Raw genomic sequence first — 27,944 nt, 5'->3', positions numbered from 1 at the left:
AAAGCATAAGTAGGGGGAAAAGCATAAATTCCAAAATCCAAGACCTTGAAGGGTATCTGGGCAAAGAAAACCTAATGAATGGGAGCAAAGCATCCTGCTGGGAGATCCACTGGTCCCTGAGAAGGCCCTCCTACCCTGCCAAGCTGGAAGAGGTGGGACAGCAGAACCCCTGGTAACGTGGGGAGCTGAAGAATTGAGAACAGATGGCTGCAGGCTGAGTCCAGGCAACCGTGAGCCGCTCTACAGTACCCGATGGATGCCCCAGTGCGGTCCGAGAGACTTTCGTACTGATGGGACTTCCATACAGGTCTGGGTGCTGACATCACAGAAGCTGTGTGGCCTGATAAGCAACGGCCAGGTGACGATGTGCACCTGGGTGAATGGGAGAAGGACAGTAACGGGGAGTCTTCCTCGGCATTCTTTCTGCGAGTCCTGCCCGCCGTTATCCGACAGCCGGCGACGAGGACTCACGACCGCCCACGGCTTGGGCTGGACAGCCGCGCGGCGCCACTGTCATTCCGGCAGGGAGCGCTGTCCGGCCACAGTGGCCGCGCCGGGCCGCGCTCTGATTGGCTGGAGGCCGTGGCCCGCGCCCATTCCCGCCCTCCAGGCCTGTTAAGTGCAGCCTCTCGCCAGCTCCCGCCCCAGTCTGCGGGCCTCCGGAGTAGCGGTGCGGCGGGAGCAGCACAGCAGAGGGGACAAGACCAGGGTAGGAGGGTACTGGCCGGCTGGGAGAGACCCGTACACCATCAAGATGCTGTCCTGGCGGCTGCAAACGGGCTCCGAGAAGGCCGAGCTGCAGGAGCTCAACGCCCGACTGTACGACTACGTGGGCCGGGTACGGGAGCTGGAGCGCGAAAACCTGCTCCTGGAGGAGGAGCTGCGCGGCCGGCAAGGGTACGAGGGCCTGTGGGCCGAGGCGCAAGCCCGCTTCGCCAAGGAGGCGCGCAGCCTGCGGCAGCAGCTAGACGAACTGAGCTGGGCCACAGCGCTGGCCGAGGGCGAGCGCGACGCGCTGCGGCGCGAGCTGCGGGACCTACAGCTGCTGGGCGGGGAGGCACGCGCAGCCCGCGGCCGCCTGAACGCCGAGCTGGACGCGCAGCGGCGGGAGCTGCAGGAGGAGTTGGGCGCGCGCGCCGCCCTCGAGGCGTTGCTGGGCCGGCTTCAGGCCGAGCGCCGCGGCCTAGACGAGGCCCACGAACGCGACGTGCGGGAGCTGCGCGCGCGCGCCGCCGGCCTGACCCTGCGCTACCGCGCCCGCGCCCCCGCGCCCCCGCCGCGCATGCGGGAGGTCCACAACGGCTACGCGCTGCTTGTGGCCGAGTCGTGGCGGGAGACCGTGCAGCTGTACGAGGACGAGGTGCGCGAGCTGGAGGAGGCGCTGCGGCGCGGCCAGGATAGCCGGCGCGAGGCCGAGGAGGAGACGCGGCTGTGCGCGCAGGAGGCGGAGGCGCTGCGGCGTGAGGTGCTCGAGTTGGAGCAGCTGCGGGCGCTGCTGGAGGATGAGCTGCTGCGGGTGCGCGAGGCGTACGAGCTGCAGGCAGAGGAGCGGCAGGTCAGTGCGCTGGGAAGCCCCCAGCCCAGGCCCGCGCGCCCTGCGGGTGGGGGCCGCGGGGGAGCGGTGGGGCTCCCCGGACCACGGCTCGTTCATGGCAGGCGCGACGTCGCCCACGTGCGGGGCCGGCCCAGAGAGTGCCGGTGGGGACCCAGGCACCGAAGGGACCGCCCTGCTCTGCAGTGGGGCCTCAGGGTCCCGGCATCTCGCCACCCCGGCCCTTCGACTCAGTGGGCGCGTGCCAAGTGGCAGGTCCCGCTGGATAGACTCGTCCCTGCCCTCCTATTTGGTTGTCAATTTCTTTGGCCCTTGGCATGACTGGGTGCATCCTGACAAATGACCCCGTCAAGCTCTAGGTTCTCTTTCAGTTTCCTGTGCTTCGAAGACCGAGTTCACTTAAAAGTCAACCAAGAAGCCCCAGAAGTGACTTCCAGAGGTGACAGCTCCTTCCTTCTCAGACAAGTCTCAGTGTTGGGAGGTTTCTAGGCAATGGCCAAGTGTTTATCGTGAGCCGTTCAGAATGGCAGCCCCGCTGGCACTAGGGCTCCCCTGGGCAAAACTTAACTTGTTTTACAAATCGGTTTTTATTTTGCCAGGTTGATTTCCCAGTTGGAAGCTGCTGGTGGTGGCTCCCTGGGCCACTGCCTCATTTGTTCTTAGGAGGGGCAGTAATCTTAATGCAGAAAAGAGCATTAAGATCAGAGATGTTTTTCTCACAGTACAAGCTGATGTCCGATCTCTGGGTTGTGTAAAAGCTGTGGTAACGCAGGTCCCTATCGCAGGATGTTATTACAAGTACAGGTAATATAAACAGTTCCTATTTCAGAGAAGCAGAGCTCAGACTCCTGACACTGACACGGTGACACCTGTGGCTGGATTTATTGTCTGTACACCTAGCCCAGTCCCAGGGTTAGCCCTGGTCCTGCCCAGTCTGGACCAGAATTGGAAGTATTCCCAAATCCTTAAACTGTCATCTTAGGACAGTTTGTAGCTTCAAGTTAAAAATTTGTGTTGGAGTGATGATTTTGTGCCTTTTTATAAAATTAGAAGTAAAGGAAACGTGGCAGTCGTGGCATAGAGGCTTGTGGTGACCTCACAGGTATCCACAAATAATCAGCAGTTATCTGTTGACTACCCCTGGTCCTTAGCACTGTACTGGGGCTTCACTCTTCAAAGAACTAGAGTCTGGATGGGAAATCATATAAAGCAATACAGTACAAAGTTGTTTGGAATTTAATCTTTTGGATCTTAGGTTTTGTTTGGTCTCTGCCTCATAATTTTCAAAAGCCTTCTGCTGGGGTTGTAGGTGGGACAAGGGCAGGGGCTGGTGAAGTATGTGCTGATTTCCGGAGCTTACTCTAGACTCCAGAGCGCTTCTCTTTGCAACGATGGTGGCCAGTTCCATGGGGCCCCATGCTCTGTGTTGAGTGAAAGTTAAAGAGTGTCTTTAATGGAAGCTTTCACAGAGCTTTTAACCAAAGAGAAGCGCCTGCCAAACTCACTGCCCACTGAACCCCTTTGTAGGGAACCCCTGCTACCACCTCAAGGGTCCCTGCTGTGCAAGCAGGTTTGGAAAAGGCTTCTTTGAGGCGTGTTTTGTGGGCTAAATCCCCACCATTCGTTTGCAGTCATAGCTCACTTGGCTCATTTTGGACCTGGAAGCTCTGGTTTCAGTGTTCTTTTTTAGCAGCAGAACCCTTTCCCCCCCCAGTTAACTCTTAAGTGCACCGCCAGATATGAAACAGATAAAAGCAGAGTTCCTCTGATTCCAGGACAGGTGGGGACCTGAAGTGCCATTCAAAATCACCTTATTTGACACAGGGACTCCAGGGCCTTTCCCTGGGGTCACACCTGCCCCAGAACTAGGATCCCACCCTCCTGTCCAGTGATATCTCTCCTATTGGAATTTGCTTCTTTCCCCTAAAAGTAAAGAGTAAGGAAAATGTCTATAAGGACTTGGATATTTTTCAGTTCCAATTTGTAGCTGTTTCATTATACTGAATGTTTCCTTATCCATGGCCTGAATCTTTCACCAGTTATCTTAAAGCAACCATATTTCAAGTTGCATTCCAAAAGACTCACTACCAAGCGTTAGTATTTTTTTTTAAGAAGTGTAAAAATGCTAGCTATTTTGTTAAAGAATAAATATTGATGATTTAACCCCAAGCCTCTGATGTTTTCAAATTCTATAGAAGCTTAGCCTGGGGAGACTGAAAATATCATAAAACCTGATTTAACTAATTTACTGTAATAAAAGTTTCATTACTAAGAGTTAGCCTTTATCAAGAGCTTTTTGTGTGGCAGGTACCAGAGGTACCAAGCCCATCACATGTGTATTCACTCTCAGTCCTCACGTCAGTCTTAGAAGGTGGATACTAATATTTACCCCATCTTACAGATGATGAAACTGAGGTCCATAGGTCACCTAGTTAGTAAGTAGCTAAGCCTGGGTTTGATTCATGCTGCATTGCCTGAGCAACTAACCACTGGGCAATATCCCCTCTCTTCTATCTGTTCTATTAAAGATGAACTTTAAACCAGTATTCAGTTTGCTTTCATAGAACAATGATCAGTGTTCTTCCTAAGGGATAGCACAGAGGTGCCTGTTAATCTACAGTCCTAAAATGCTTTCAGACCCAGCTGGCTGTTGTCAGAATACTTTTAGTGTTAAGTCTTTCATTTACTTTTTTTTTTTGCGGTATGCGGGCCTCTCACTGTTGTGGCCTCTCCTGCCGCGGAGCACAGGCTCCGGACGCGCAGACTCAGCGGCCACGGCTCACGGGCCCAGCCGCTCTGCGGCATAAGGGATCTTCCCGGACCGGGGCACGAACCCATGTCCCCTGCATCGGCAGGCGGACTCTCAACCACTGCGCCACCAGGGAAGCCCTCATTTACTTTTTAACGTGTGCCATATGGTTTTAATGGGAACCCCTCTCCCTCATCTGGAGGCAGGAGCACCCACATAGTGCCCAGGCTCTGGGCTGGCACTGCAGCTTGAGGGGGAAAGATGCTCACTGGGACTCTCTTTCTGGGAAAACTGGGCCTTCCCAGATGGCCTACATGCCTTAGACCTCTCTGGGAGGCCCCTCACCTCAGATTTGCCAGAGAAGAGTTTGCTGAACTGACGTCCAAGTTCCCAGCATTTTATATGTAGTTCAGATCACTTGAAGCCTAATTAATATACCCTGTCTCCCAGTCTGCAGAAAGGGGCTTCAGACAAAACTGTAAGATGTTTGTGATTTACACCAGCCTTGGCCCATAAACATTGAGATTTTGGCTTGTGAAAGTGCACTCTTAGCCTCGAGGCTGCCTGTGGCCAGCTTCCACGCTCCCAAGACATGACTGAATGAGAACTTTCTTTCGACTGGAATGGAGCTGGTTTAGCTGCCCTACCTGGGTCTGAATTGTGGCTCTGCCACTGTTTGTGTTTCCGTTTCCCCACCCGTGAACTAGGGGTAATGAAAATGGCCCACAGGGTGCATCCCCATTCAGTTCATTCATTGAGTACTTGGTGTGCCAAGTTTGCCTCTTAAGTGCTGGGGGTACAGCAGGGAGCATAATGGAAACAAAACAGAGAAAGTCCTTGACTGCACAGGTCTGGAGGTGGAAACAGTTCAGTGTTCAGGAGCGGGCGTGGCTGGGGCGAGGGGGCGAAGATGGCCTCTACAGGACCTGGGCTTCGGCTCTGAGCATGTGGGAAGTCGCTGGAGGGCTCTGCGCAGAAGCGGGTGATGACCCGAGTTTTCATGGGATCTCCCTGGCTGCTGTGATACACATAGACTGTGTGGGGCACCTGTTGGGAGTAGGGAGACCTCTTTAGGAGACACTTGCCACCGTCAAGGCAGTAGGTGCTGGAGGCTTGGGCCAGGGACAGCAGCGAAGGGCAGAGGCAGGAATCTACCCTGAAGTTGAAGCCCACGGGGTTTGTGGATGGATTGGATGTGGTGGGAGAGAGGGAGAAATCAAGTCCGCTCCAGGGCCTGGGGCCTGAGCAGCTGGAGGAAGGGGTTTGGTGCAGGAAGGCAGGCTTGGGTGGGAGAGCAGATTTCAGTTTGAAATGCCTCTGAGATACCCACCTGGTCTTGTAACATAAAATGATGGGTCTGGAGTTCACGGTGTTGTATGGGCCAGAGCTATAAACACTTAGTTAGCATCCAGTCAATGCTTGTTATTAACACATCTAGTTTTTGCATCTAAATGAGGTTATCACAGAATTTAAATTCCCTCGAGCTCTCTAATGTTCAAGATTCTCAGTGCATGACCGTGACACTTGCAAGCTCTTCCTGTTGTGTCTGGATGACTTGCTCAGCAAGGAGCTGCTCAAGTTTGGTTAAGAGAAAGTGAATTCTTTGGACAATGAGGGCAGCAGGCTTTCCCTGGTGTAGCCTACATTTCATCATCAGTTGTGATGCTGCCCAAATGTTCTCTAAATAGCAACTAGAAAGGTGACCTTTCTCCCCAGCTCTAACGTTTGGCAAAACTGCTCCTGCTTGGGTTAGAATTAGCTGCTGTGTCTCAGGCTCCAGTGCCTTGGCTTGGCCCACGGTTTGAAAACTTCTGGAGAAGTGGAGGCCAAGTCTGAAGCTTTATTCAACCAGCAGGATCTGTTACAATTTCTGTGAAGACTGTTGGGAGCCAATAATTCTTACATTCCTGCTTCCAGAAGTCAACGAATTTTCCTTTGACCGTTTAGGAAGAGTTGACTCACGAGGGAATGTGGTTGGAACTGCACTTATTTTAACTTAAACAGTTTGATTTTCCTCCTCTTATTTTGCGGGGTGCAGAAATGTTCTGCACCCCCAGGAGGGAGAGAATCTTCGTGTTACCTCCTTGGCATGGCTGGGAGATCTTGACCTGCTTAGGAGGCTTGTAGTTAGAGAATTGAATGGGTTTGATTTTTTTTTTCTAAGCATTTTAACAGCAATCAAACTTTTTTTTGAAGAAGGCATTACTACACATTGTCAGCTTTTAATATTTAGGTAGAATTTCCTGTAGTAGGAAGGAGTCATATGTTTACAGAACATTTTATACTGTAACCTTGTACCTGAGTTTATACTCCCTCTAAGATGGGGGAACATAGGCTTTTAACACTGAGACTTAACTATAGAATGTGTGAATGTTGTGACTAGATTCTGGCAACTGTCACTTAAATCAAGACTGGCCAATGGTCTGCTTTGATGAACCTCTTTATCTATTTATAATGCCAGTTTTGGAGGGTGTTTACATTTACCCACCCTGGGATACTGGCTAGCGGTTTTTAAATTTACTCCTTTGCTTTAAAAGCTAAGTGGCTTCAGTTTTTGTTTTTAGCATACTTTATATAGACAAAAATAACCTAACAACAATTATTAGCTTAGATATATAGAACTGCTATGAGAAGCAGAATTATTTACATGCTGATCATTCATGCATCTTTTTAGATGGTAAATCCAGTGTGGGATCTTAGTTACAGTCATTCCTTAGTTTCATAAACATTACCTATTTACTTTGGGCCGCCAGCATATTGCCAGGTGCCTTTGGTGGAGGGATTACATGAGAAATGAAAATAGATTCCTTCTCCCGTTGTCTTATAATTTTTAAATTCCACAAAGATGAATGTCTAAAAATGTATCCTGTTAATTGTATTCAGAAATAATGCTACGTTCCATTGCAAACCAAAAGTTAAAGTATATGGACTTATTCAAAGTTTAAAAATTTGTTCAGTTAATTATTCCCCAGCATAACTATAAAATGTTTTATAAAACTGTAATGCAGAGTAGGGAAAAACTGTAAAATAGTACAAATGAAACCATTGTGTTTATTAAATATATTGTCGATTGAAAATAGTACATTTTGGGGACTTCCCTGGTGGCGTGGTGGTTAAGAATCTGCCTGCCAATGCAGGGGACATGGGTTCAATCCCTGGTCTGGTTAGATCCCACATTGCCACAGAGCAACTAGGCCCGTGTGCCACAACTACTGAGGCTGTGCTCTAGAGCCTGTGAACCATAACTGATGAGCCCTTGTGCCACAACTACTAAAGCCTGCATGCCTAGAGCCCGTGTTCTGCAACAAGAGAAGCCACCGCAATGAGAAGCATGCCCACCACGACGAAAGAGTAGTCCCCGCTCACTGCAACTAGAGAAAGCCCGTGTGCAGCAACAAAGACCCAATGCAGTCAAAAATAAATAAATAAATAAAAACATTTATTAAAAAAAAAGAAAACAGTACATTTTGAGGAGGGTAATATTATATTGATCATTTCATTTTAAATCTAGTTCACCGGTTGCGTGCTGTGTGACTTGCATGTGAAGGGCATTTTTCTAGAGGCAGGGGCTGGGGGGATGCATGAGGCAGTGATAGACTGTGCCTTGCAGTGTCTCCCAGCCAGGGCGGGGGACATGGACAGATGCAATTAACCAGGAGGGAGTGGAATTGCTATGGGGGCGACGTGAACACGTGCCCAGGGAGCACTTATTAAACTACACGAGAACAGTCATGAAAGTTTATATCCAGGTCTGGCCTTTGACATTTATGCCCAGAATATATTCTTGTCACATTAACATAACTTTTCTTCCCAGATGATTTTAAAGTGGCTTTTCTAGGTGAAACAAAGAACTTTGTATCATGAGTATGGGGGAAATTCTGTTTCAGATCTGAGTAACTTCTGTTTTAAATATAGTAAAATCCCTGCTTTCTAGCCTTATTTTATTTATTTATTTATTTTAAACTTCTCTTTATTTTAAACAGATTTATTTATTATTTATTTATTTTTTAAATTTATTTTTGGCTGCGTTGGGTCTTAGTTGCAGCATGTGGGATTTTCATTGAGGCATGCGGGATCTTTCGTTGGGGCATGCGGGCTTATCTCTAGTTGTGGCATGCGTATTTTCTCTCTATAGTTGTGGCACGCAGACTCCAGGGCGTGTGGGCTCTGTAGTTGTGGTACGCGGGTTCCAGAGTGTGTGGCCTCTGTGGTTTGTGGCATGAAAGCTCTCTAGTTGAGACTCGCGAGCTCAGTAGTTGTGGTGCATGGGCTTAGTTGCCCCGCGGCATGTGGGATCTTAGTTCCCTGACCAGGGATAGAACACGCATCCCCTGCATTGTAAGGTGGATTCTTTACCTCTGGACCACCAGAGAAGTCCCTAGTCTTGGCTTATTTTAAATAGCATCTTACTTCACTAGTGTCATGTATTGACTTCCCTAAGCTGACTGATGTCTGAGCTGTAGAGATGCTTTACAAACATTCATTATTATTAGGGAGAATGAACAGAGAAGCCTGTGTCCTAGCCACATCTTCCTTATGCGCTGATTAAAAAAAAAAAGAAACCTTCCAGGTGGGAGAAATATAGTATTTAAAAATCATCCTTGGGACTTCCCTGGTGGTGCAGTGGTTAAGAATATGCCTGCCAATGCAGGGGACACGGGTGCGAGCCCTGGTCTGGGAAGATCCCACATGCCACGGAGCAACTAGGCCCGTGTGCCACAACTACTGAGCCTGAGTTCTAGAGCCCGCGAGCCACAACTACTGAACCCCACGCACCGAGAGCCCTTGTTCCGCGACAAGAGAAGCCACCACAATGAGAAGCTCACGCACAGCAACGAAGAGTAGCCCCCGCTCACCGCAACTAGAGAAAGCCTGCGTGCAGCAACAGAGACCCAACACAGCCAAAAATAAAAAAAATTATTTAAAAAATAAATAAAAATCATCCTTGCAATGACTGCATTTTTAATAAACTTGGAGGTTTTTCATCTCTTCTTGTGTCCTGAGCTCTTGGTACCTTAAGTTCAACCCAGCAAAGCTCCAGTCCTCTGATCCCAAAACCTTCTGTTCTCCTTAGAGAGAGATCGCCTGCCTGGAGGATGAGAAGGCAGCCCTTACCTTGGCCATGGCTGACCGGCTACGGGACTATCAGGAGCTCGTGCAGGTGAAGACTGGCCTCAGTCTGGAGGTGGCAACCTATAGGTAAGGATGCTGCGCTGAGTCCACCAAGCTGGAGCTGGCAGTGTGAAAGTCCCTGCAGCCTCCGTGGAGTGGCTGTGGCTTTGTGTTACTGAGCGCTTACTGCCTGCCAGACGCAGTGCTAAGTCCTTCGCAGCTGCTCACTGCCCATAGTCACCCTCTGGTGGTGGACACCACACATCCCTTTTGCAGGTGAGGGAAGGGGCCTGGAAGCAGGGGTCCAGGATGCTGAGGGCCTGTGCCTTACCCACCGAGCATGGCAGCCCTTGGCGGAGCCCCTGGCTGAATTGAGGGATGGTCCTAGGGCCAAGCTGAGGGGGCCTTGCTGGGTCCCTGCTCTGGGAGCTATGCAGCCTGAGTCCTGCAGAAGGGATGCTGGTCAGGGCATGGGGGCAGGGGAGAGGAGGCACTTGCCAGCCTGTCTTTCCCAAGATCCATCTCCACAATCTTCTTGGAAATCTCATGGGGTGAACAATTGCAAAATTAATTTGGTAGGGTACTGAAACAAATGCTGAGTGAGATAAGCTGAGCTTTACTAATAAGGAAAACTTCAAAACAATCGGGCTTTATTTGGGGGAAGGAAGCATTAGAATTTTTTTCACTTGCAAGTGGCAGAAGTCCTTCTCAGACTGGCTCAAGTCAAAAAAGGCATTTATTACTCATATAACTGAAAAAGTCCTTAGTTTTGGGCGTGGTAGGTTCATCCGGTGCCCGGATGGGGTTGTTGGCGGGCTGTCCCTGCCTGCTCTGGGCCCCTCCTTCCTTGCTCTGCCCCCACAGTGGCAGGAGGGGCCCCAAGCAGCTCCAGGCTTTTGTCCTTGCAACCTCCAATCCTGTGGTCAGAGGAGGGGGCTCTTTCCCACCATCCTAGTAGGACTCCTGGACCTGCTCTGGCTCTGCTGGGTCATGTGCCCATCCTTGGCTGGGGGAACAAAGTGCTTGAAAGGGGTTAGCTTCCCATGAGTCACATGGACTGAGATTCGGGTGGGAAGTACCCCAAACCAGGCATCGTTCTAGAGCGGATGCTGGGTCAGCCTAGAAAACCCGCATCTGTGCCCCTGTTAGGCGACACCTGGTGTCAGGTGAGGTCTTTTCTCTACAGAGGCAGGTGGATCTTCCTGTTTTCTTTTTGTAAAAGTTCTCTGGGTCGGAGTCAGGAGACTTTGATTTTATGCCTCATCTCTCTGGGATTTTGAGCCCTTTCCTTCCTCGCTTTGTCCTGCCCCCAGTTCTCTGTCATGAAAAGTCAGAGGGCACAGGTGGGCATCTTGCCTGAGAGGCTGGGGCCTTACCTCTCTGGTAGGTGTTCATAACCCTACCAGCTTAGCTTTCCTCAAGGCTTAGCTTTTTCTAGCTTTTCTCTTGGTTGCGAGCCTTTTTCACTCATGTCAGCAGGGACAGAGTTTACTCCTGTCTGTGGCCGGGCGTTTCTTTAACCCATTTGGGGATTGACTTGGCCGTCTCCTAGGAGATTAGGAAGCATCAGTCCTTTTTGGGAAAAGAGTGATTGATTTCACTGTGTGCCTTCCTGAAGTCCAAGTTTGCGTGGGGAAAATGGGGAGCCCAGCCCAGGGGCCTGCATGTGCCCGGTGCTGCCCAGCTCCAGACCCCAGCCTCTGTGGTTAGAACTGCTGCCGCCCCCCTGCCCTCCAGTGCTTAGGATTGAGTCTGGGAGATGCCCGCAGGTCTAAAAGACAAAGAGGTGGTAGAATATGTTTCTTTGTATCAGCCAAAAGCCTGGCACTTTTTATCACTGATAAGTGTCCTGAAGGTAAACCCTTGTCATGTCTTACGTGATTCTTTCAGTACTTTGTGCTGCTGCCCAAATTCTGAGGCCAGGTATGAAAATTCCTCTTCACAAGCGCCCATTTGATCTTTACAAACCTCGCCCTTCCATCTCTGGGAAGTTGACCTTCTTCCCACACCCTGCCTCTCTGAGGGCGGCAGGGACAGTCAGCTCCGTGGGGACCACGTTCCAGGGTCCTGTGCAGTGTGACTGCTCACCAGCCCTGTCCAGAGGGGCTGAGGTGGCCAGTGCTGCGGCAGGCATTGCTTCGCCCGCCATGGCTGAGGTGGTGTTTCCCCGAAGTTTCGGGCCACTCCTCTAGCACTGCTCAGACAGACGTGTGAGATGTGTGAGCCACTGCTCACACACCGCACATGGAAGAGAAGGGCTGTGGCTCTGGAAAGCTGAAAGCACATCGCAGCACGGCTGGACTCTGTGGGCTGTGCTGAGGCCAGGTCTCAAGTATCATGAGCCCTTCCAAACCCAGATATTTAGCCCTTTCCGGTAACCTTAAAGAAGAAACGTTAAGGTAATAATAAAATGGTGCAACTCATAATTTATAGGGATAGACTTACAGTTTATATGTAAATATATAATTTAAAAAAATAATAAAATTAAAACAAAGGAAACCTCAGAGTCTAGGACTGGTGGATTTCACCAAACCTAAGTTGGCCAGTTGGTGGCCAGGGAGACCGTGGCGCCTGGCCTGGCAGGTGAATGTGAGAATGAGCCCTTTGCTCCCACATTGCAGGTGATGATGGGCAGAAGCTGTGGGGCTGGACTGGCGCTGAGGATGCTGAGAGAAGGGGGAAGTGTGGGAGAAGACAGGCTGGCACAGTTGTGCTCGCTCTTGTCTGCCTGTCTCCAGTGGTGTCATGTGGGGCTGGAGATGCTTATCCGCCTGATATGTCATCTCGAGGTTTTTCCTGGCGTGTGAGTGCTTGTTATACGAGGGGCTGAGTGATGAAAGGGGAGATTCTCGGAAACAGGGCAGGGCGTGGTTCTCAGCTGCATCTGCACGTGGGCATCACCGGGAGAAGCTGATGAGGCATCGGCTCCTGGACCCAGTTTAGATATTCCCATTAGATTGGCACAGGGTGGGCCCAGGCATGGTAGTGCTAAAGCTCCGAGGATGATTGTCAGATGCATCCAGGGAAGAGAAACACTGGTCCAGGGCCTTGCTCACAGGGGCCTGCAGACCCATAGTGTCGGCATCACTAGGCATCTCAGACTTGTGGGAAACCTTGGGCCCACCCCAGACCTGCTGATCAAAGTTGCCTTGTCACAAGACCCCAGGTGATTTGTGTGCACACTACTGTTCGCAGAGCAGCCCACAGGCATCCAGAACGCTCTAAGCCTGTCTCACAGCACCTAGAGGACAAGACAAAGGATAGGCAGGCTGAGTGGGGTGCTGGTGCTGTGGGGGGTGATGGAGTGTGCAGAGCAGGCTTCCTGGAAGAGGCAGTGCCAAGTCTTGCAGGAAGGGCAGAGTGGGCAGCCCGAGAGACCATGTGGGAAGGGCTTTCCAGGCAGAGGGGGCAGCCCGAGTGAGGATCTGGGGACTGACCTGGCGTGGCATCTGTGGCAATGCCGAGGATTCGGGAGTCCCTGGGTAGCTTGGTTTTGGGGGCTGTCATTGAGAGCCATGTATGTTGGGTGGCTGAGAGACACACCCGTGAAGCCGTGTTTTGTGAGCTGGGTGGGGTCTGTGCTCTCAGGCTGCTCTGGAGATGCTCAGCACGCAGGGTGTGACGCCTGCTCAGAGGGGCTCAGAAGCGTGCAGCCATGTGCTGAGGATCGTGTGCTGTGGATAAGGCTGCGCGGACCGAGGCAGCCTCCTACACCATAGGAGACAAGACTTGTCCCCCAAGACACACAAGTGCAGGTTTTCTGGAATCAGAAGGGAGTTGTGAGAATCAGAGAAGTTTTCTAGAGGGAGATGAGATTGATCAGGGTCTTGAAGGATGGCAGAGATTTGAACAGACATAGAAGAGGGGGGAGGTGGGAAGTGGGGGGTGGCATGGGAGGAGGGAGGGAGAAGTATGGTTAGGTGAAAAGTCAAACAAGATGTTAACATAACAGTATCCAAGGAAATACTGTACATGGTTTACTGCCAATGAACAGAGTTTGATAAAGATGGTTAGGAGAAGGAATGGAGAGCTTCAGGCCGAGGTAATTAAGAGAGATTTTCAAGGGATGTGGGATTTGAGTTGGGCCTTGAAGGGGCAGGGAAAGTGGGGAATAGGAATTGGACTGGCAGAAAGGTGTCAGAAAGGAGCTCCAGGTGCACAAGTCAGGATAAGAAAATAAGTGGAGGAAGGAGAATGCAAGATGAATCAGCAGAGGCCTGGAAGGAGGCAGATTGCAGGGGCCTCCATTGCCAGGCCACTGAGATGGGGCGGTCCCAGGGCCAAAGCTGAGGAGAGGGGAGCCAGCTGCTGGCAGGTGGAGTGCAGGAGGGTCTGGGCCTGGAGTGGAATGGGTATGTGTGTCTGTGGGTGGGGGCGGAGGCCTCGGGAGGTGCATGTGGTGGTCGGAGATTCGGGACCTGACATACGTAGGTAGGTACCCGAGGGAGCCTCTGCTCAGGGCTGGTGGGGGCAGTGATGGAGGGGCTGGGAGCAGGAGGTTTCTGGGTAGGAACGTGGGCAGATGTGCTGCTGGGCACACACTCTTGTAAACTAGATCACCCTACACTGAGCCCTTTCCACAAAGCAGGTGGAGAGGGCTCAGTGGGCTTATTCAGACTTAGTGTATAATCTGAAGATGGTGAAACTTACAGTATTCAGAACGCACCATGTCCCAAACCCCTCCACTGCTGACATAAAGATCAGGCCCAAAAGCCATCGATTGAGAACTTGTAGAAACACAGTTAAAAAATAAATAGAGCACTCCTGCCCCCATCCCCCCCCCCAAAAAAAAAGAGAACAGAACACAATCATCAGGAGTAAGCTGTTAGAAAATATACTGGAAAAAAAAAGATAGTCAAAATTGAAACAAAAAAATGCAAAAATAACCCAGGAATAAACTGAGTCCAGAAACCACAAAACTGAGGGTAAGAAGGGGCCCATCCTGGATTTCTTATCTGGGGGACAGATGATGAAATCTCCATCAAAATTTAAAAAGAGGCTTTGTTTTTTTATGTTTTGGGGGTGGAGAATATAACAATTCTGAGTGTTACCTGGAAAAATGGAAAGCAGGGCCAAAGGATTTCTCAGACAGAAAACACTAAAGGGAGTCTTGCCTGGCCAGATACGAAAATGTAGTGCAAAGGTTTCCTGTCTGGGGACTTTATGGCAAAGTCCTTTTAAAAGGTTAGTTTCTTTGTATGTCTCTGCTGGGGGGAGGACGTGCAGAGCCCCCCTTTCCTCTTTCTGATGGCAGTGGGCAGAGGTGGCGGGTTTTAACTGAGAATATTCAGTCTCTAGGTTTAGACTGCTAATGAAGCAGTACAGATAACGCTTAACATTGCTAATTTCATCATTTTAATGATGTTTCTGGTTGCTCCATTGTTTTTAAGATCACCTGTACCTTTTTATGTGTCTCTTCAAAGGAGAACATTTCTTGGGAAGTTCTCAAGTTATTGGAGAAATACATTTATTAAAAATTAATTTATTTTTGGCTGCATTGGGTCTTTGTTGCTGCGCGCAAGCTTTCTCTAGTTGCGGCAAGCGGGGGCTACTCTTCGTTGCAGTGCGCGGGCTTCTCATTGCAGTGGCTTCTCTTGTTTTGAAGCGCGGGCTCTAGGCATGTGGGCTTCAGTAGTTGTGGCTCGCAGGCTGTAGAGCGCAGGCTCAGTAGTTGTGGCGCACGGGCTTAGTTGCTCCGCGGCATGTGGGATCTTCCCGGACCAGGGCTGGAACCCGTGTCCCCTGCATTGGCAGGTGGATTCTTAACCACTGCACCACCAGGGAAGTCCCCATTTTGTTTTCTTTAAAGTTGAATCCTATTTTCAGGAAAACCTGTAAAAATATGTTAACACTGAGACTTACCTGGTTATTAGGTGAAAAATTTGAAGTTAATAAAATCTTGTAGTTTTAAGGATAGAAAATTAGGATCGAAGGATACATTTGGTTGTTAGCCTTACCCACATCATTGCGTAAATGAATTAGCCCTCAGTTAACCACGACTTTAGGTAATCCAGAATCTCTTCCCTTCTTGAACTGCTTTGGTTAATGGAAAATCACCTTTCTTCTGAGGTCAATAGATGATGATGTAGGTGATGATGATGATGGCTGATACTTATCGAGCACATATTCTTGAACAGCCATTGTTGCAAGAAATTTCCAATCACTTTATTAATTACCACCGCAAACCTGTGAGTGCTCCCTGTTTCAGAAATGGGGAAACTGAGCCACAGAGGGTTTGAGTGGCTTACCCAAGGTCACAGGACTAGGAAGTGGCAGGATTTGAATCCAGGCAACCTGATTCTGGAGGTTTCTCTGTTAACCACTCCCTGTGCTTCCTCTTTCTGCTTTATTAGTAATCTTATTCTTTATGTCAGTCTTTTTTTTTCTGTCTCTGGAATTGACAAATGGGCTTTCCTTATGTGATTTCATCCTGAGCACAGAGGAAATGACCAGAGGCTGCCTGGCACCACTGCCTCCTTGTTGTCTTTCATATGCCTGTGCTTAGGACAGACCCTTTCCAAACCAGATGGTGATGCTGGTCCTGTGGATGGACTTCTGCCCCTTTCTCCTTCCTTCCCACTCCAGTCCCCAGTCTAGAGTGACAGGCGGTCGGTCCCCTGTCCTCTCTGGAGCTGGGGCCCAGAGAAGCTCCTTCTCCCAGCCCCTCCCCCTTTTCCTCCAAGAGCCTGCGTTTTGCCAGGAAGCACCACGTGAAACATCTCTCCACCCAGGACCAGGCAGGCTCCCCCACTGGCGTTGCTTCTGGAAACATCCTCCGACTCTGCCTCCTCCCTGACGCTTGTCCCTGTTTCTGGTAGGCGTGCAGGGCGGCCGCCTTGTGCCCACTGTGTGGAGCCGCAGCAGATGTGCCCTGAGCTGCCATCAGGATGATCTATCCCAGACGGGAGCCCCGCTGCTGGCTGGCCTGTGGGTGGTCTGTTAGGGCCTGGCACCCAGCCAGGGGCCGCATTAGAGCTCCCTTCCAACCTGTGGGCTTGCCTCGGCGGCCTTAATGAGGCCAGGGACCTGGTTTTCCAGCACATGTCTGCTTGTTTTCCTGCTTTTCGAGAGGCTGCCAACCCGTGGGCCTGTGTGAGATGTTCACTTATAGCCCGTGATTCAGGCGGTTGGCATTTCTCACTGGCACGGTGGGTCCCAGGCAGTTCTCTTCCACCGCTCCCCAAATCCCCAGAGACTGCTTGACCTGCTCCTTCAAGTTGTATGAGTCTGTTCCTTAAAAACCTTCCTTTGAGAGCTTTTGAGGGAATTGACCCTTTTTGGCCTTGCCCCAGGCGCTTTGTTTATGCCTCTGCCACCTAGTCTTGTGAGCTGTGCTGGTGGAGACGGGTTGTCGTGTGTCATTGCGGGGGTGGGGGTGGAGGGTTCGTAAAGGCATGGATTCAGGGACCAGTGTCCCAGCATGCCTGTGAGGCCCTTTGCTGGGCACCCAGGTCGAGAAGGTGGCTCCTGCCTGTTGGATCAGCCGTTGGGAGGAGGAGTCACTGTGGACCTGAGTGCTTCCCTAGTGGGAGCTGCTGCTCTTCCCTGTAGGGACATTTTGGTTGAAATCATCAAGAGATGTTGGATCTGCTTTCATTAATATGGTCTGGAGGGTCTGTCTGCAGGATTTGTTCTAAAATGTATGTGAAATGGCACCATCTCGGGCCCCGCAGGGAGGCCCAGGCAGCCTGCAGGGCGGCTGAGTGCCCAGGCCTGGGCTCCCTTTCTCTCGCTGAGGAGTGCAGGCCTGCACTCCAGTCTGCTCACCTGTAGGGCCGGGATGCCCATCGTCAGCCCAGTGTGGGGTTGCCAGGAGGACTTGGTGAGATAGAGGGGAGGGTTAGAGCCTGCTTGGTGCTCAGTCTTAGGGTTGGTGAAGGCCTTGGGCACAGGAGCATTAGTGCTGTGTCACCCCTCGGGGTCTGGTGCCCCCTCCTGACTCAGGGTCCTGAGCTCAGTAAAAGTTTGGTGGTGGTTTGGATTTTCCCTGAAAGAGAAGCAAAACCATTCCCCTTTGAGGGGAGAGGGAAGAGATTTTTCCCCCAAGGGGATCTTCTTTATCCTGACCGCCCCCCCCGCCCCCACCTCCCCAGTCATCAGTTCTCTGCTGACCTGGATGCCCTGCAAGCACTTTCTGTCCTGCCTTGGGCAGCTAGCGTGGGAGCCCTGTGGTACCTGAGCCTTCCTCCCAAGCAGGCAGAGAGAAGATCTGAAATAGGACTTGGCTTCTCAGTAGCCCGCCGTGGACCCTTAGCTGTAGGATGCTACCTTTCCTGCTACTGTCATCCTGGGGCGCAGACCCTCACAGGCTGACTTTTACCTTGAACGTGTTCCTTTTATTCTATACAGACCTCGGGATTTTCTCGGCAGTGGAAGCTATTTGTGTTCCTGGAACCGAACGTGCTTGGTCATGAGGTGTGGGATTAATGGGCTGGTGTCCTGTTTCCTGGCTCTCGCCTGGCATGGAGGGCAGGGCTCTGGACGCGGCCCCTCAGCTTCCTGCGTCCACACATGCACACTGCAGTCGCAGCTTCCAGGAGAACCCTCCTGTGCACACCTGGACTGGAATCCCTCTCATCCTTGTCTTTGCTTTTTCCTCAGGGGGGCCTCCTTGCTCTCTTCCACCTGCCCACAGGGTTCTCGCATTTGTGGGAATCACTGCATTTGAATCAGTGGAAATAGAACTTGGCCCTGGTCTGCCTGATCCGGGAGTCCCCACCGGCTCCGGCGTCCCTTCCCTCTTTGGCTGCCTGGCTCTCAGTGGTCAGATCAGCATTTCCAAGTGGACCCCGCTTCTGCTTGCCCTTTGCCATATGCAGTATATTTCTTGGAACTGACGTTAGTGACCTCACACATTGCCCTAGCAACTGAACAACTGGTGTGCCCGCAGCAGCCCATGTCCTAGGGTCTCCAAGCGATGGACATCCCGCACTGACCCACTGCGGTGTGCTGGGGCTATGGGGCCTGACCTCTGCTCTCTCCTCAGGGCTCTGAGTCATAGACGTGAATAACAACTTAATGAAGACTCTAGAGTTTTACACTTTGGGAGCTAGACATGGCCAAAGAAACCACCTAGTCCAGTGCATTTTGCCATTTAATCAGAGGAGATAACTAGATGCCGCCTGGAATGCGACCCCTGGGGGCCATGGTGGTGGAGGGGGGTGGTCTGCAGCTCTTCCTTCTCCTCTTACGCCTGCCCTTTCCATCTCTCCTCTTTTTTCATCTCTAAGATGTCCCCGTGGAACCCAGTATGAAAACTGCAGATGCAGTCTGGCTGCCTTATTTACAAACAAATGTCAGTCCTTATTCTGCCCTTAGTCAGCCCCTGACCTGTGACTCCAGAGAGACACCAGTGGGGTAGTAGTAATTGTTTTGGGTCCCTGTAGCCCAGGGTGACCTGCCAGGCATGGGCCCTTCCTTGCTTCCCAGGGAAGCCAGACCCCCGACCTCCCTTCCTGGGCCCACATCCCTCTGTCTCTTCCCTCCTCCATGCCCTGGGTTTGGAAGGGTTTTCTAGAAGGCCTTGGCTCCCCAGTCCTTCTGAAGCCCTGGCCCCCTCATTTTGTTCATTTAGCTGAGAGACGCTCTCTCCAGCCAGGTCTGCTGGGGTGGACTTGCATCGCAGTAGTGCAGCATCTGCAGACACATGACACTGTGACAGTGTATCATTGACCAGATCGACAGCTAACAGAGGCACTTCTTGTCTTTTATTTCCTAATGAGTTTTTTAAAAATAATTTTTACAGAGCCTTACTGGAAGGAGAAAGTAATCCGGAGATACAGATCTTGACTGAGCTCATTGAAAATGTACCACAAGGTAAATATGAGGAAAGCTTATCATTTAACGTTAAGATGCTGTCTATCTGAGCAGGTTCATTCCATGGATAAAGAGTAAAGCATCATTTATCTGGAAGAGTTGGGGTTAGATAAGAGCTTTCAGATACCTGTCATTTGTCCCTCTCAAGTATCAAATAGATTTTATTTAATGGGCCATAGTTTCAATAATAATGCAAATGAAATTGTGTGGGAAAGGGCTTCATTAACTCATTTGTTCATCTAGCCAGTGTTTGAGGGTGCTTCCTACCCAGCGTGGTGAGGGAGGAGAGGGCTGATGGAAAGCTGGGAAGTGTGAAGGATGAGAGGTGGACATGGATTTATTCATCACACCCTGTGGAGGGAACACCCTTTACAGACCAAAGACTTACAGCCTTAACCCAAACCTAGGGAGGTATTACTTTGTACAGCAGGCAATCAACACTGGAACTCGTGACCCCACCGACGGGAGAGGTGGGAAGGATTACACTGTTTCCACCAGCCTAGGTTTGCCTGGGCAGCTCAGGGTGGTGTGAGCATCAGTGTCACCTAGTGCCCTGAAGTCAGCCTCTGTTCGGGCCAAAAGCTGCAGCACAAAGCCTGTATTTCCTGTAGCTGAACTGACATTAGAGAGTTAATGTTCATCAGAAAGACCCGGAGAACCTGTAGGATAACTTTTTTTTTTAAAAGTTTTCTCAGTCCTGTAAAACCTTAAAAAGCTTTCTGGCTAAGCAAGGGCAGATTACATTATGTGCAGTATGTTCTGTATACACCTTACTCTGTGTAGTTTCAGGCTCCATGAGTGTTGCCATGCTCAAAATCATGGTACATTGGGATTACATGTGTGTACTGGTTAGTGCTGTCAGGAGAATGTGATTATAACAGTCAATCTGGATAGGTGGTAGTTTTAAAAAAAAATAACACTCCCCATCTTTATTTTCAAAAACAACATTCCTATTAGACACTTCACAGATTGACAGGTCACTGCGTTCAGAATAATTTTGGTTCCAGTCATCTGTGACTGGAAGGAATTTGGTCTTAGTGTCCAGCAAGTTTGCTTTTGAATTTGAGAGTAAGGTTGGTTGGCTGCCATGGGGGAGACCCAGGGGGCGAGAAGCCAGCTCAGCAGATGGGTGTGGGTGGGCACAAAGGGGTGCCTGCAGGGTGGATGATGCTCCTGGCCCGGCCACATTCCTGCCACCAGCTGCCACCCCTAAGAGCAGGTACCCAGGGTGGCATGTCTGCGGATGGTCCAGAGCAAAGCAGGAAGCCCGCCTCCCAATCCCAGGACCATGACATTAAGACAGATTGTAGTATTGGTGGTTGGTTGGCTTCCTGCTTTGGCACCTTTTCCAATGAAATGTTTGTATTAAAAAAAAAAAAAGTATAAAAATAGAAGAAATCAGGAATTAAAAAAAAAAGTCAAATTCTTCAATATTTGTTGGCCCAACATGGAAATCAATGAAAAATAAGAGCATAGTAAAAGGTGGAGGGGTTATGCCATTCAGTGTTTAGTATTTATGTACTCTGTAGTAATTATGAAGCTCTTCTCTGCTAATCAGTAAAATAAAGTTATCTCAACAAAGTGAAATGAAGGATTCCAAATTGTGAAATTTCTGCCACATAAATAGCGCCCCTAACGTCTCTGGCACATGTGCCATGCTTTACGATCACACGTTTGATATATTTAAGATGCATGAATATTTTAAGATCAGTAATTGGAGAAAAGTGTTGTGTGGAAGCATTCGTAGGGCTATATTTTATTGTCATAGGTTTCTTTAAACTACCAGAAAAAAATAATTTGGGGGTTGAAAATATCTCATTTATAATGACCCTCCTGTGGTAATAGTGTATGTTATGATGGGATGGGATTTGATCTGTGGTGATGCTTTTCAGATGAAAAAAGGTAATGATGACTGTCATTTTAATGCACTGTTCAATTCCTACAGAATTCAGAAACAAGCCCTATCAATATACCACCTCAGTATTACAGAGGGAAAACGAAAGAAATCTGTTTCCAAGGCAGAAAGCACATTCGGCGAGCTTCAGTCACAGCCTGGTGCCACGTTCTCAGACGGCTGTTAGAAGCGCTGCCAGAAGAGACTTCCTGGGCTCCAGATACTCTTCCTTTGTCACTGCCCGGCAGGAGAACTCTTATGAAAAAACTGCCAGCAGTCAAACCAACTTCAGACATTTCTCTCCAACCCCTGGTCTTTTAAGAAATACTGAAGCTCAAGTCAAAACATTCCCTGATAGACCAAGAACCGAAGGTATAAAGGGTCCCCCCACTAGTTTAGCCAAAGAGTCCGCCGTTGCCCAAGAGTCCTACCAAGAACGCCGGGACAATGTGGTGGCAGGTGCTCCCGAGAGCACTTGGTCGAATGAGAGGACCGTCATTTTGGGAAAGAAAATGGAAGCTAAAGCCACAAGGGAGCAGGAGAGAAACAGACCGGGAACCATGCAAACAAAGCGAGAAGAGAAAATGTTTGATTCTAAAGAGAAGGCTTCAGAGGAGAGAAACTTAAGGTGGGAAGAACTTACAAAGTTAGATAAAGAAGCAAGACAGAGAGAAAGCCAGCAAATGAAGGAAAAGGCAAAAGAGGAGTCACTGAAGGAGAAAAGCGTGAGGGAGAGAGAGATACCGATCAGTCTAGAAGTATCCCAGGACAGCACAGCAGAGGCGGCCCCCCAAGGTCTCCAGACACCCCTAAAGAAGGATGCTGGTGATGGAACACGTAGAGGGGTAGAAACGAGAGAGGCGGGGCTCAGGCTGGGCACCAGTGACACTGCAGGCTCTCTGAAAGGTAATTCCACGACCGAAACCATAGCTGAGAACATCGTTTCCAGTATCCTGAAGCAGTTTACCCACTCTCCCGAGACAGAAGCATCTGCTGATTCTTTTCCAGACACAAAAGTCACTTACGTGGACAGGAAAGAGCTTCCCGGTGACAGGAAAACAAAGACTGAGATAGTCGTGGAGTCAAAACTGACTGAAGAGGTCGACATTTCAGATGAAGCTGGCCTGGACTACCTGTTAAGCAAGGATGCTAAGGAGGTGAAGCTGAAAGGAAAATCAGCTGAGCATTTGATCGGAGATATAATCAGTCTTGGTCTGAAGGGGAGAGAGGGGAGAGCAAAGGTCGTCAACGTGGAGATCATCGAAGAGCCCGTGAGCTATGTCAGTGGTGAGAAGGCGGATGAGTTTTCTACACCATTCGAAGTGGAGGAGGTCGATGACGTGTCTCCGGGCTCCAAGGGGCTTGTTGTTGAGGAGGAAGTTTACGGAGAAACAGATATCACGTGCTCAGGGAATGAAGGTCAAAAGACCAGGCAGCCCCAAGAGAACATAACTCACTTTGAAGAAGTGACGGAGGCAGGTGACTTGGAGGGAGAGCAGAGTTATTTGGTGTCGACTCCGGACGAATACCCTGGTGGCCATGAGAGAGATGAAGGCCCTGTGTATGGGCAGATCCACATCGAAGAGGAATCCACCATCAGGTACTCCTGGCAAGATGAAATTGTGCCAGGGTCTCGGAGAAGAATGGAGAGGGACGATGCATTGGGAGAGAAGGTTGTGAAGCCACTGGATGTTCCAGAAGCATCTCTGGAGGGGGACATGGGTTCTACTCACTGGAAAGGACAAGCGAGAAGTGGTGAATTTCATGCTGAACCCATAGTCATTGAAAAGGAAATTAAAATACCACATGAATTCCACACATCCATTAAGGGAGGCTTCAAGGAGCCCAGGCACCAGCTGGTGGAAGTGATTGAGCAACTGGAGGAGAGCCTTCCGGAGCGCATGAAGGAAGAGCTGTCCACCTTCACCAGAGAGGGTCAGGGCGGGGCCAGGGGTGGTTCCGTTGATGTAAAGAAAGTCCAGACCGCGGGTGGCGGGGCTGTGACCTTAGTGGCCGAAGTCAACCTCTCGCAGACGGTGGATGCCGATCAGTTAGACCTGGAGGAGCTGAGCAGGGATGAAGCAGGGGAGATCGAGAAGGCCGTGGAGTCGGTGGTACGACACGACCTGGCTAGGCGGCACAGCCCGGCCCCTGGCAGCCCAGATGGGGAGGCCAGAATGGAGGCGCCGGCTGCTAGCCGCGGCTTCAAGCGCTGGGCCACCCAGGAGCTGTACAGACCCTCTGGTGAGGAGGCCGACGCCGGCCGGGCCTCTTCCCGCACGGAGCTGGTCACTTCCCAGGGCCCCGTGTTGGCCACCGTGGAAGTCACCAGCCCAAGGGGCTTTGCCCAGTCACACGTGCTGGAGGACGTCAGTCAGTCTGTGAGGCACGTTCAAATAGTGCCCCCTGGAACTTGGAGGGCTGAGCAAGTCTCACCTGAAGGATCCGCCGCCCAGGTGGTGGAGGTAAGTGGGGAAGGTGACCTGAGTTGGGCGGCAAGCTCGGCGGAAGCCAGCTTGTCCGCAAGGCATCTTACGTTGGGTCCCGATCAAAGTCAATTGTCCAAAGAAGTCTTCTTCCCAGGGCCTGACTCACCCTGTCCGGGGGCAGGGGACTCAGAAGAGCCTGGCCTGGCAGAGGTTTCCACAGATCCTGACAGATCGGGGAGGCACAGCCCATTTGGCTCCCAACAATTTCATTCTAAGAGGGAAATTACTTTTCAGGCTCCCGCTTCTGAGGCAGGGAAGGTTGGTGATTATTTTTCAGAAGAGTCAGTGGGTACCCAGACTTCTGTGAAGCACCTTCCGTTAGGCCTCAGGGAGGGGTTCAGTGAGCAGATCCAGCTCACAGCCCCCCTTTCAGACAGAATGGAGTTGGGTGTCAGAGAAGCTTCTGTGCACACGGAAGTGTGGTCAGGGAATGGCACATCCATCAGGCACATCAAGACCGTGCCTCAGAGGCATCAAGGCACCGAGCAGATAGTTCCCCCACCCTTGAAATTTAGTGACTCAGAAAGCAAAGCCCACAGAGAGGACTTGGCAGATGTGACCCAGGCCACCCATAGTTACGCTGTGGGTAGGAAAATCCTGATGACTGAAAAGAGCACCTTCCAAAGGGCCGTTTCTGAATTGCCTCAGGAGGCTAGTTCAGTAGACACCTCAGGGGCGGAAGCGACATCAGATGTGAGCAGATCCTTTAGGCATATCCAGCTGGGTCCTGCAGAAACCAACACCTCTGCCCACGTTGTCTTCCACGGACCCATTTCCAAAACATTGGCACTTGCTGGTTCGGTGGACTCCCCTGAGGTAGGCGAGGTCGAAGACAGTGGCAGAACACTAAGGCATGTTGCCCTGGGGCCCAAAGAAACTTCGTTTACCTTTCAGATGGACGTGAGTAACATAGAGACGACCCCCCGCTGGACCCGAGAGGCCACAGTCCTCTTCCCCGCAGGGACAGAAGCAGAAGCTTATAGTGTGTCTGACCGTGATGCTTGGAGAGATGCCAGCAGTAGGAATGACCTGGCAGCTGGCGTGAGCTTTCAGGGCTCTGCGGGGGACAAACACCAGGCCCCCGGGGAAAAGGGCAAGGAGCAGGCCGAGTTTGATAAGATGGTGCAGCTGCAGAGGATGGTAGACCAAAGGTCGGTGATTTCGGATGAAAAGAAGGTAGCCCTCCTCTATCTAGACAATCAGGAGGAGGAGAATGAGGGACACTGGTTTTGATAAACATATTTTGTTTTAAATGCCATCTTATTGGGTAACATACTGACACACAAAGGCCTTTACTTCCTTTAGGGGAGGGAGGCTCACTCTTTATTAAAACCTCCCCCCTTTTTTACTTTCTTTAAAGAGTGCTCCAGGCAATGTCAATTTACTTGATAATCTGTAAAGATTTCAAACTAATTCATGCCTTAAAAGGCTTTGGAATTTTATTGAGTTGGAACTTTGACAAAAATATTTTTTATCTTTTTAGTCTTAAAAGTTCCTTGTTCTGGAGTTTTCTTTCTACTCTACCATTCTTGCACCAGGTCACAGAAATGCCTCACATCTGTTTGAAACTATATCTAGGTAAGATGCCTAAATGGTAATGAGATTAAAGTAATATATTTAAGAGTAAATCTTATTTGCATGTGCTAACATTAAATAGTAAACTAACATTTTAAGGGAAAAATGAATACATTTTTCTCTTTCCAAAGTCTTTTCAAAAAGAAATCATAGGAAATAAGCAGATTTTAAAAAAAGCTAAATGACTTCATCTTAGGAAAAAGTTATTTGTCATAGAGTTAAATTCATTTAAAAACTTGAATGAATTGCTTTCTATGTGCAGAAATTTAAATAATATAGTATTTTATTTATGGAGAGGACAGCTCCAGCCTCGTGCAGTATATCAGATCAACACACTAGCTATGTTTGCATAAGTTCCTGGAACACGCTGCACTGCGTCCAGGCAGGGACAGCGGCTGGGGGGATGATTATTGGGAATGGCTTACAGTACCAATTTTTTGCAATACTAGGTGGTTTAGTGCACAGTCTAAATATTCTTTTTTGTTATAACCTAAGTTCTGGAGTAGCCAGCTCTTACCAAGGTATACTTGAGCTTTTCTGCACTTTAGCCTCTAAACATTTAATTTTACTGGTGGGAGGTAGACCCTGAAGACAGTAAAAAGAACGTTGATGCGCAGACTGTAGCTGGACTTGTGGCATGGTCATGCACAGTAAAGTTGAAAGCCCAGGTGGGCTGTGCCTCCCAAAGAAGCCCTTTCCAACCCACTGATGATGGGGCTGGAGGCCTTTCTGAGCGCAAAGAGTTAGAGATGGAAAAACGGCAATCAACCTCATGGAGGTTTTTGCACTTTTGACAGAAATCATGACAGTGGCGGTGTTTTGTCCAGGGGAAACAAATAATACATTAAATAGAATAAGGTGTTTTGGGGAGGGAACTGGGTGCCTCTCCCGCTGCCCAGCCCTGAAGCACCCAGGAAGGGCCCTGGAGGAAGGCAGAGGCCCTACTCTTCTGGGCCACAGAGTGTGGCCCTGTAGATATACACCACTGAGTTTAAGATACTAGAATGGGTGTGTTCTGTTGGATTTATTTTATTTTACATAAAGGTATTGTTTTTAAAGCTTCCTTCTTTAAAGGTGTAGCCTCACATAAAGATAGTATCTCTAGGAGCACAGTATTGTAATCCAAACTAGTTTCTTTCACTTAATGCTGTCGAAACTGTACTGCCCCTAACTTTGTCATCCTCAGGTAGGACATGATGATGGGGGCTGGTAATGGAATTTGAGGGTCTTCCCTCTAGGTTTTACTGATGGCCCTCAGACCTCCACAACGCATATCTCTTGAGCTGCCAGGAATGGCTACAACAAGTAGTTTAGGGAGAGTGCGTTTTCCTAATCAAGAAGTAGAGGATCAATGCAGCACAGCTTTCAGGGTGATCTATTTTTAAAACACCGTGAAGCGGGTATAGAAAGAAAGTTGATTTGAATTGCAAGTGTAAACCTTTGTTATCTGCCAAATGCACTAGTGATTGTCAGAAACTGGTATGGTGGTGACGGCTTTGCCAGTGAAGACTTCTTGTTTCTAATAAAAAGATGAGTTGATTTTATGTTAGTTGTAATTGGTAATGATTTGTATAAGTTATTTATTGGTGAGAATTCGGTCAAGGTGACAGCCTACTGTTTGATGGCAAGACAGACTGATGATGGCGGGGGTCTGTTATGTGTGTCTAAGTAGGCTTAGTTTAATGTCACTCTCCTAGCTTGTGACCTTGGAAATGAGGGCTAATGTGAATAGGTTTATTAAAGTCATGACCGACCTCCATTGGAAAATAAATGTCTTAGATCTTAATTTTTATCTCCATGTTGGAATGCATATCTTTAAGAAGTATCCTGACAAGAGTATTTACCAATATGGAGTCATGAGCTGTTGTTGGTTACTAAGTCTCTGGAACACCCAGGAGCAGGGTGTGCCCTTGACCCTGTGACAGGTCATGCCAGCCACAGCTCCATGTCCTTTAAAACCAGTCACTCTGGAGACAATAGTAGTCAACTGTGTGGTGGGACAGGGTAAGGACACAACCAGTCTTTTCACATTTATTTTTGTGTAGACAAAACGGTATTAATGGAATGTTTTTCACCTTCCCACTGGCTGTTTTGATATTGTTTGTTTAAAATGTATATTTAGAATGGAATCATCTGAAAAGCTGATCTTGCTAACCACCTATGAAGGGATATGTCATAAGAATGTATAAAAATAAAAATCTAAGAAAAAATCCCACATTGTTCCTAAAGAGAATGAATGTTTTCCAGTAGGTTTTTTTGTGGTTTTTATTTAAATTCTAATTAAAGCATATATGTGTTTATTTGCATGTTTTTTTATGGTGGCACAGAATCACTGGGGAGAATATATGTGAAAAGTCCCAGTTCTTTAATTCCTCACCTGAATTAGAACTCGATATTGTTAGCACAGAACTAGAAAGCATGGCAGACAGAGCATAAACCACTGGCTTGTATTTAAATAGACTGGACAGTTTGTGGTAAGAATGACATCCTGGAAGGCTAGTGACAGTAGTGTGACCAACCATCCCGTTTGGCCTTGAATGGAGGGGTCTCCTGGGACATGGGACTTTCAGTGCTAAAATGAGAACAGTCCTGAGCACACCATGATGGTTCATTACTAACCTTAAGTGCAAACTGGAATGGCTAATCATGCCCATCTCTTAGGAGCTTGAAAAAAGTGCGCTAGTTTGAGACAAAGGAGTAGATACTCTTACCTGTTTGTAGCGTTGTACAAAAACAAAATAAACCAAAACATGAATA

The 27,944-nt window shown here is 49.5% G+C and overlaps 1 protein-coding gene across 2 annotated transcripts; it reads left to right on the top strand.

The window, feature by feature from the left end:
• The first annotated feature begins 660 nt into the window (after positions 1-660).
• SYNM (synemin) lies at positions 661-27,944 on the top strand. Of its 2 annotated transcripts, XM_060155794.1 has the most exons (5): positions 661-1,555; positions 9,376-9,500; positions 19,159-19,229; positions 21,175-23,588; positions 24,507-27,944. In XM_060155794.1, exons 1-5 carry the CDS (start codon positions 755-757, stop codon positions 24,843-24,845), a joined length of 3,750 nt encoding a protein of 1,249 aa, XP_060011777.1. In that variant the 5' UTR covers positions 661-754; the 3' UTR covers positions 24,846-27,944. The 2 variants fall into 2 exon arrangements, with proteins under 2 accessions (XP_060011777.1, XP_060011769.1); XM_060155786.1 differs by having other exon boundaries at positions 21,175-27,944.

The sequence above is a fragment of the Lagenorhynchus albirostris genome, chromosome 1 (assembly GCF_949774975.1).
Source record: "Lagenorhynchus albirostris chromosome 1, mLagAlb1.1, whole genome shotgun sequence".
In the NCBI taxonomy this organism is placed as follows: Eukaryota; Metazoa; Chordata; class Mammalia; order Artiodactyla; family Delphinidae; genus Lagenorhynchus; species Lagenorhynchus albirostris.
This window is presented reverse-complemented; position numbering and strand designations above follow the sequence as displayed.

What these genes read in the sequence shown, in the direction of transcription:
- SYNM (XM_060155786.1), top strand. Translation starts at nt 755, where the DNA reads ATGCTGTCCTGGCGGCTGCAAACGGGCTCCGAGAAGGCCGAGCTGCAG. An exon ending in TGCAGGCAGAGGAGCGGCAG is followed by an intron (nt 1,556 to 9,375) that starts GTCAGTGCGCTG and finishes TGTTCTCCTTAG; the next exon opens with AGAGAGATCGCCTGCCTGGA. An exon ending in CTGGAGGTGGCAACCTATAG is followed by an intron (nt 9,501 to 19,158) that starts GTAAGGATGCTG and finishes TAATTTTTACAG; the next exon opens with AGCCTTACTGGAAGGAGAAA.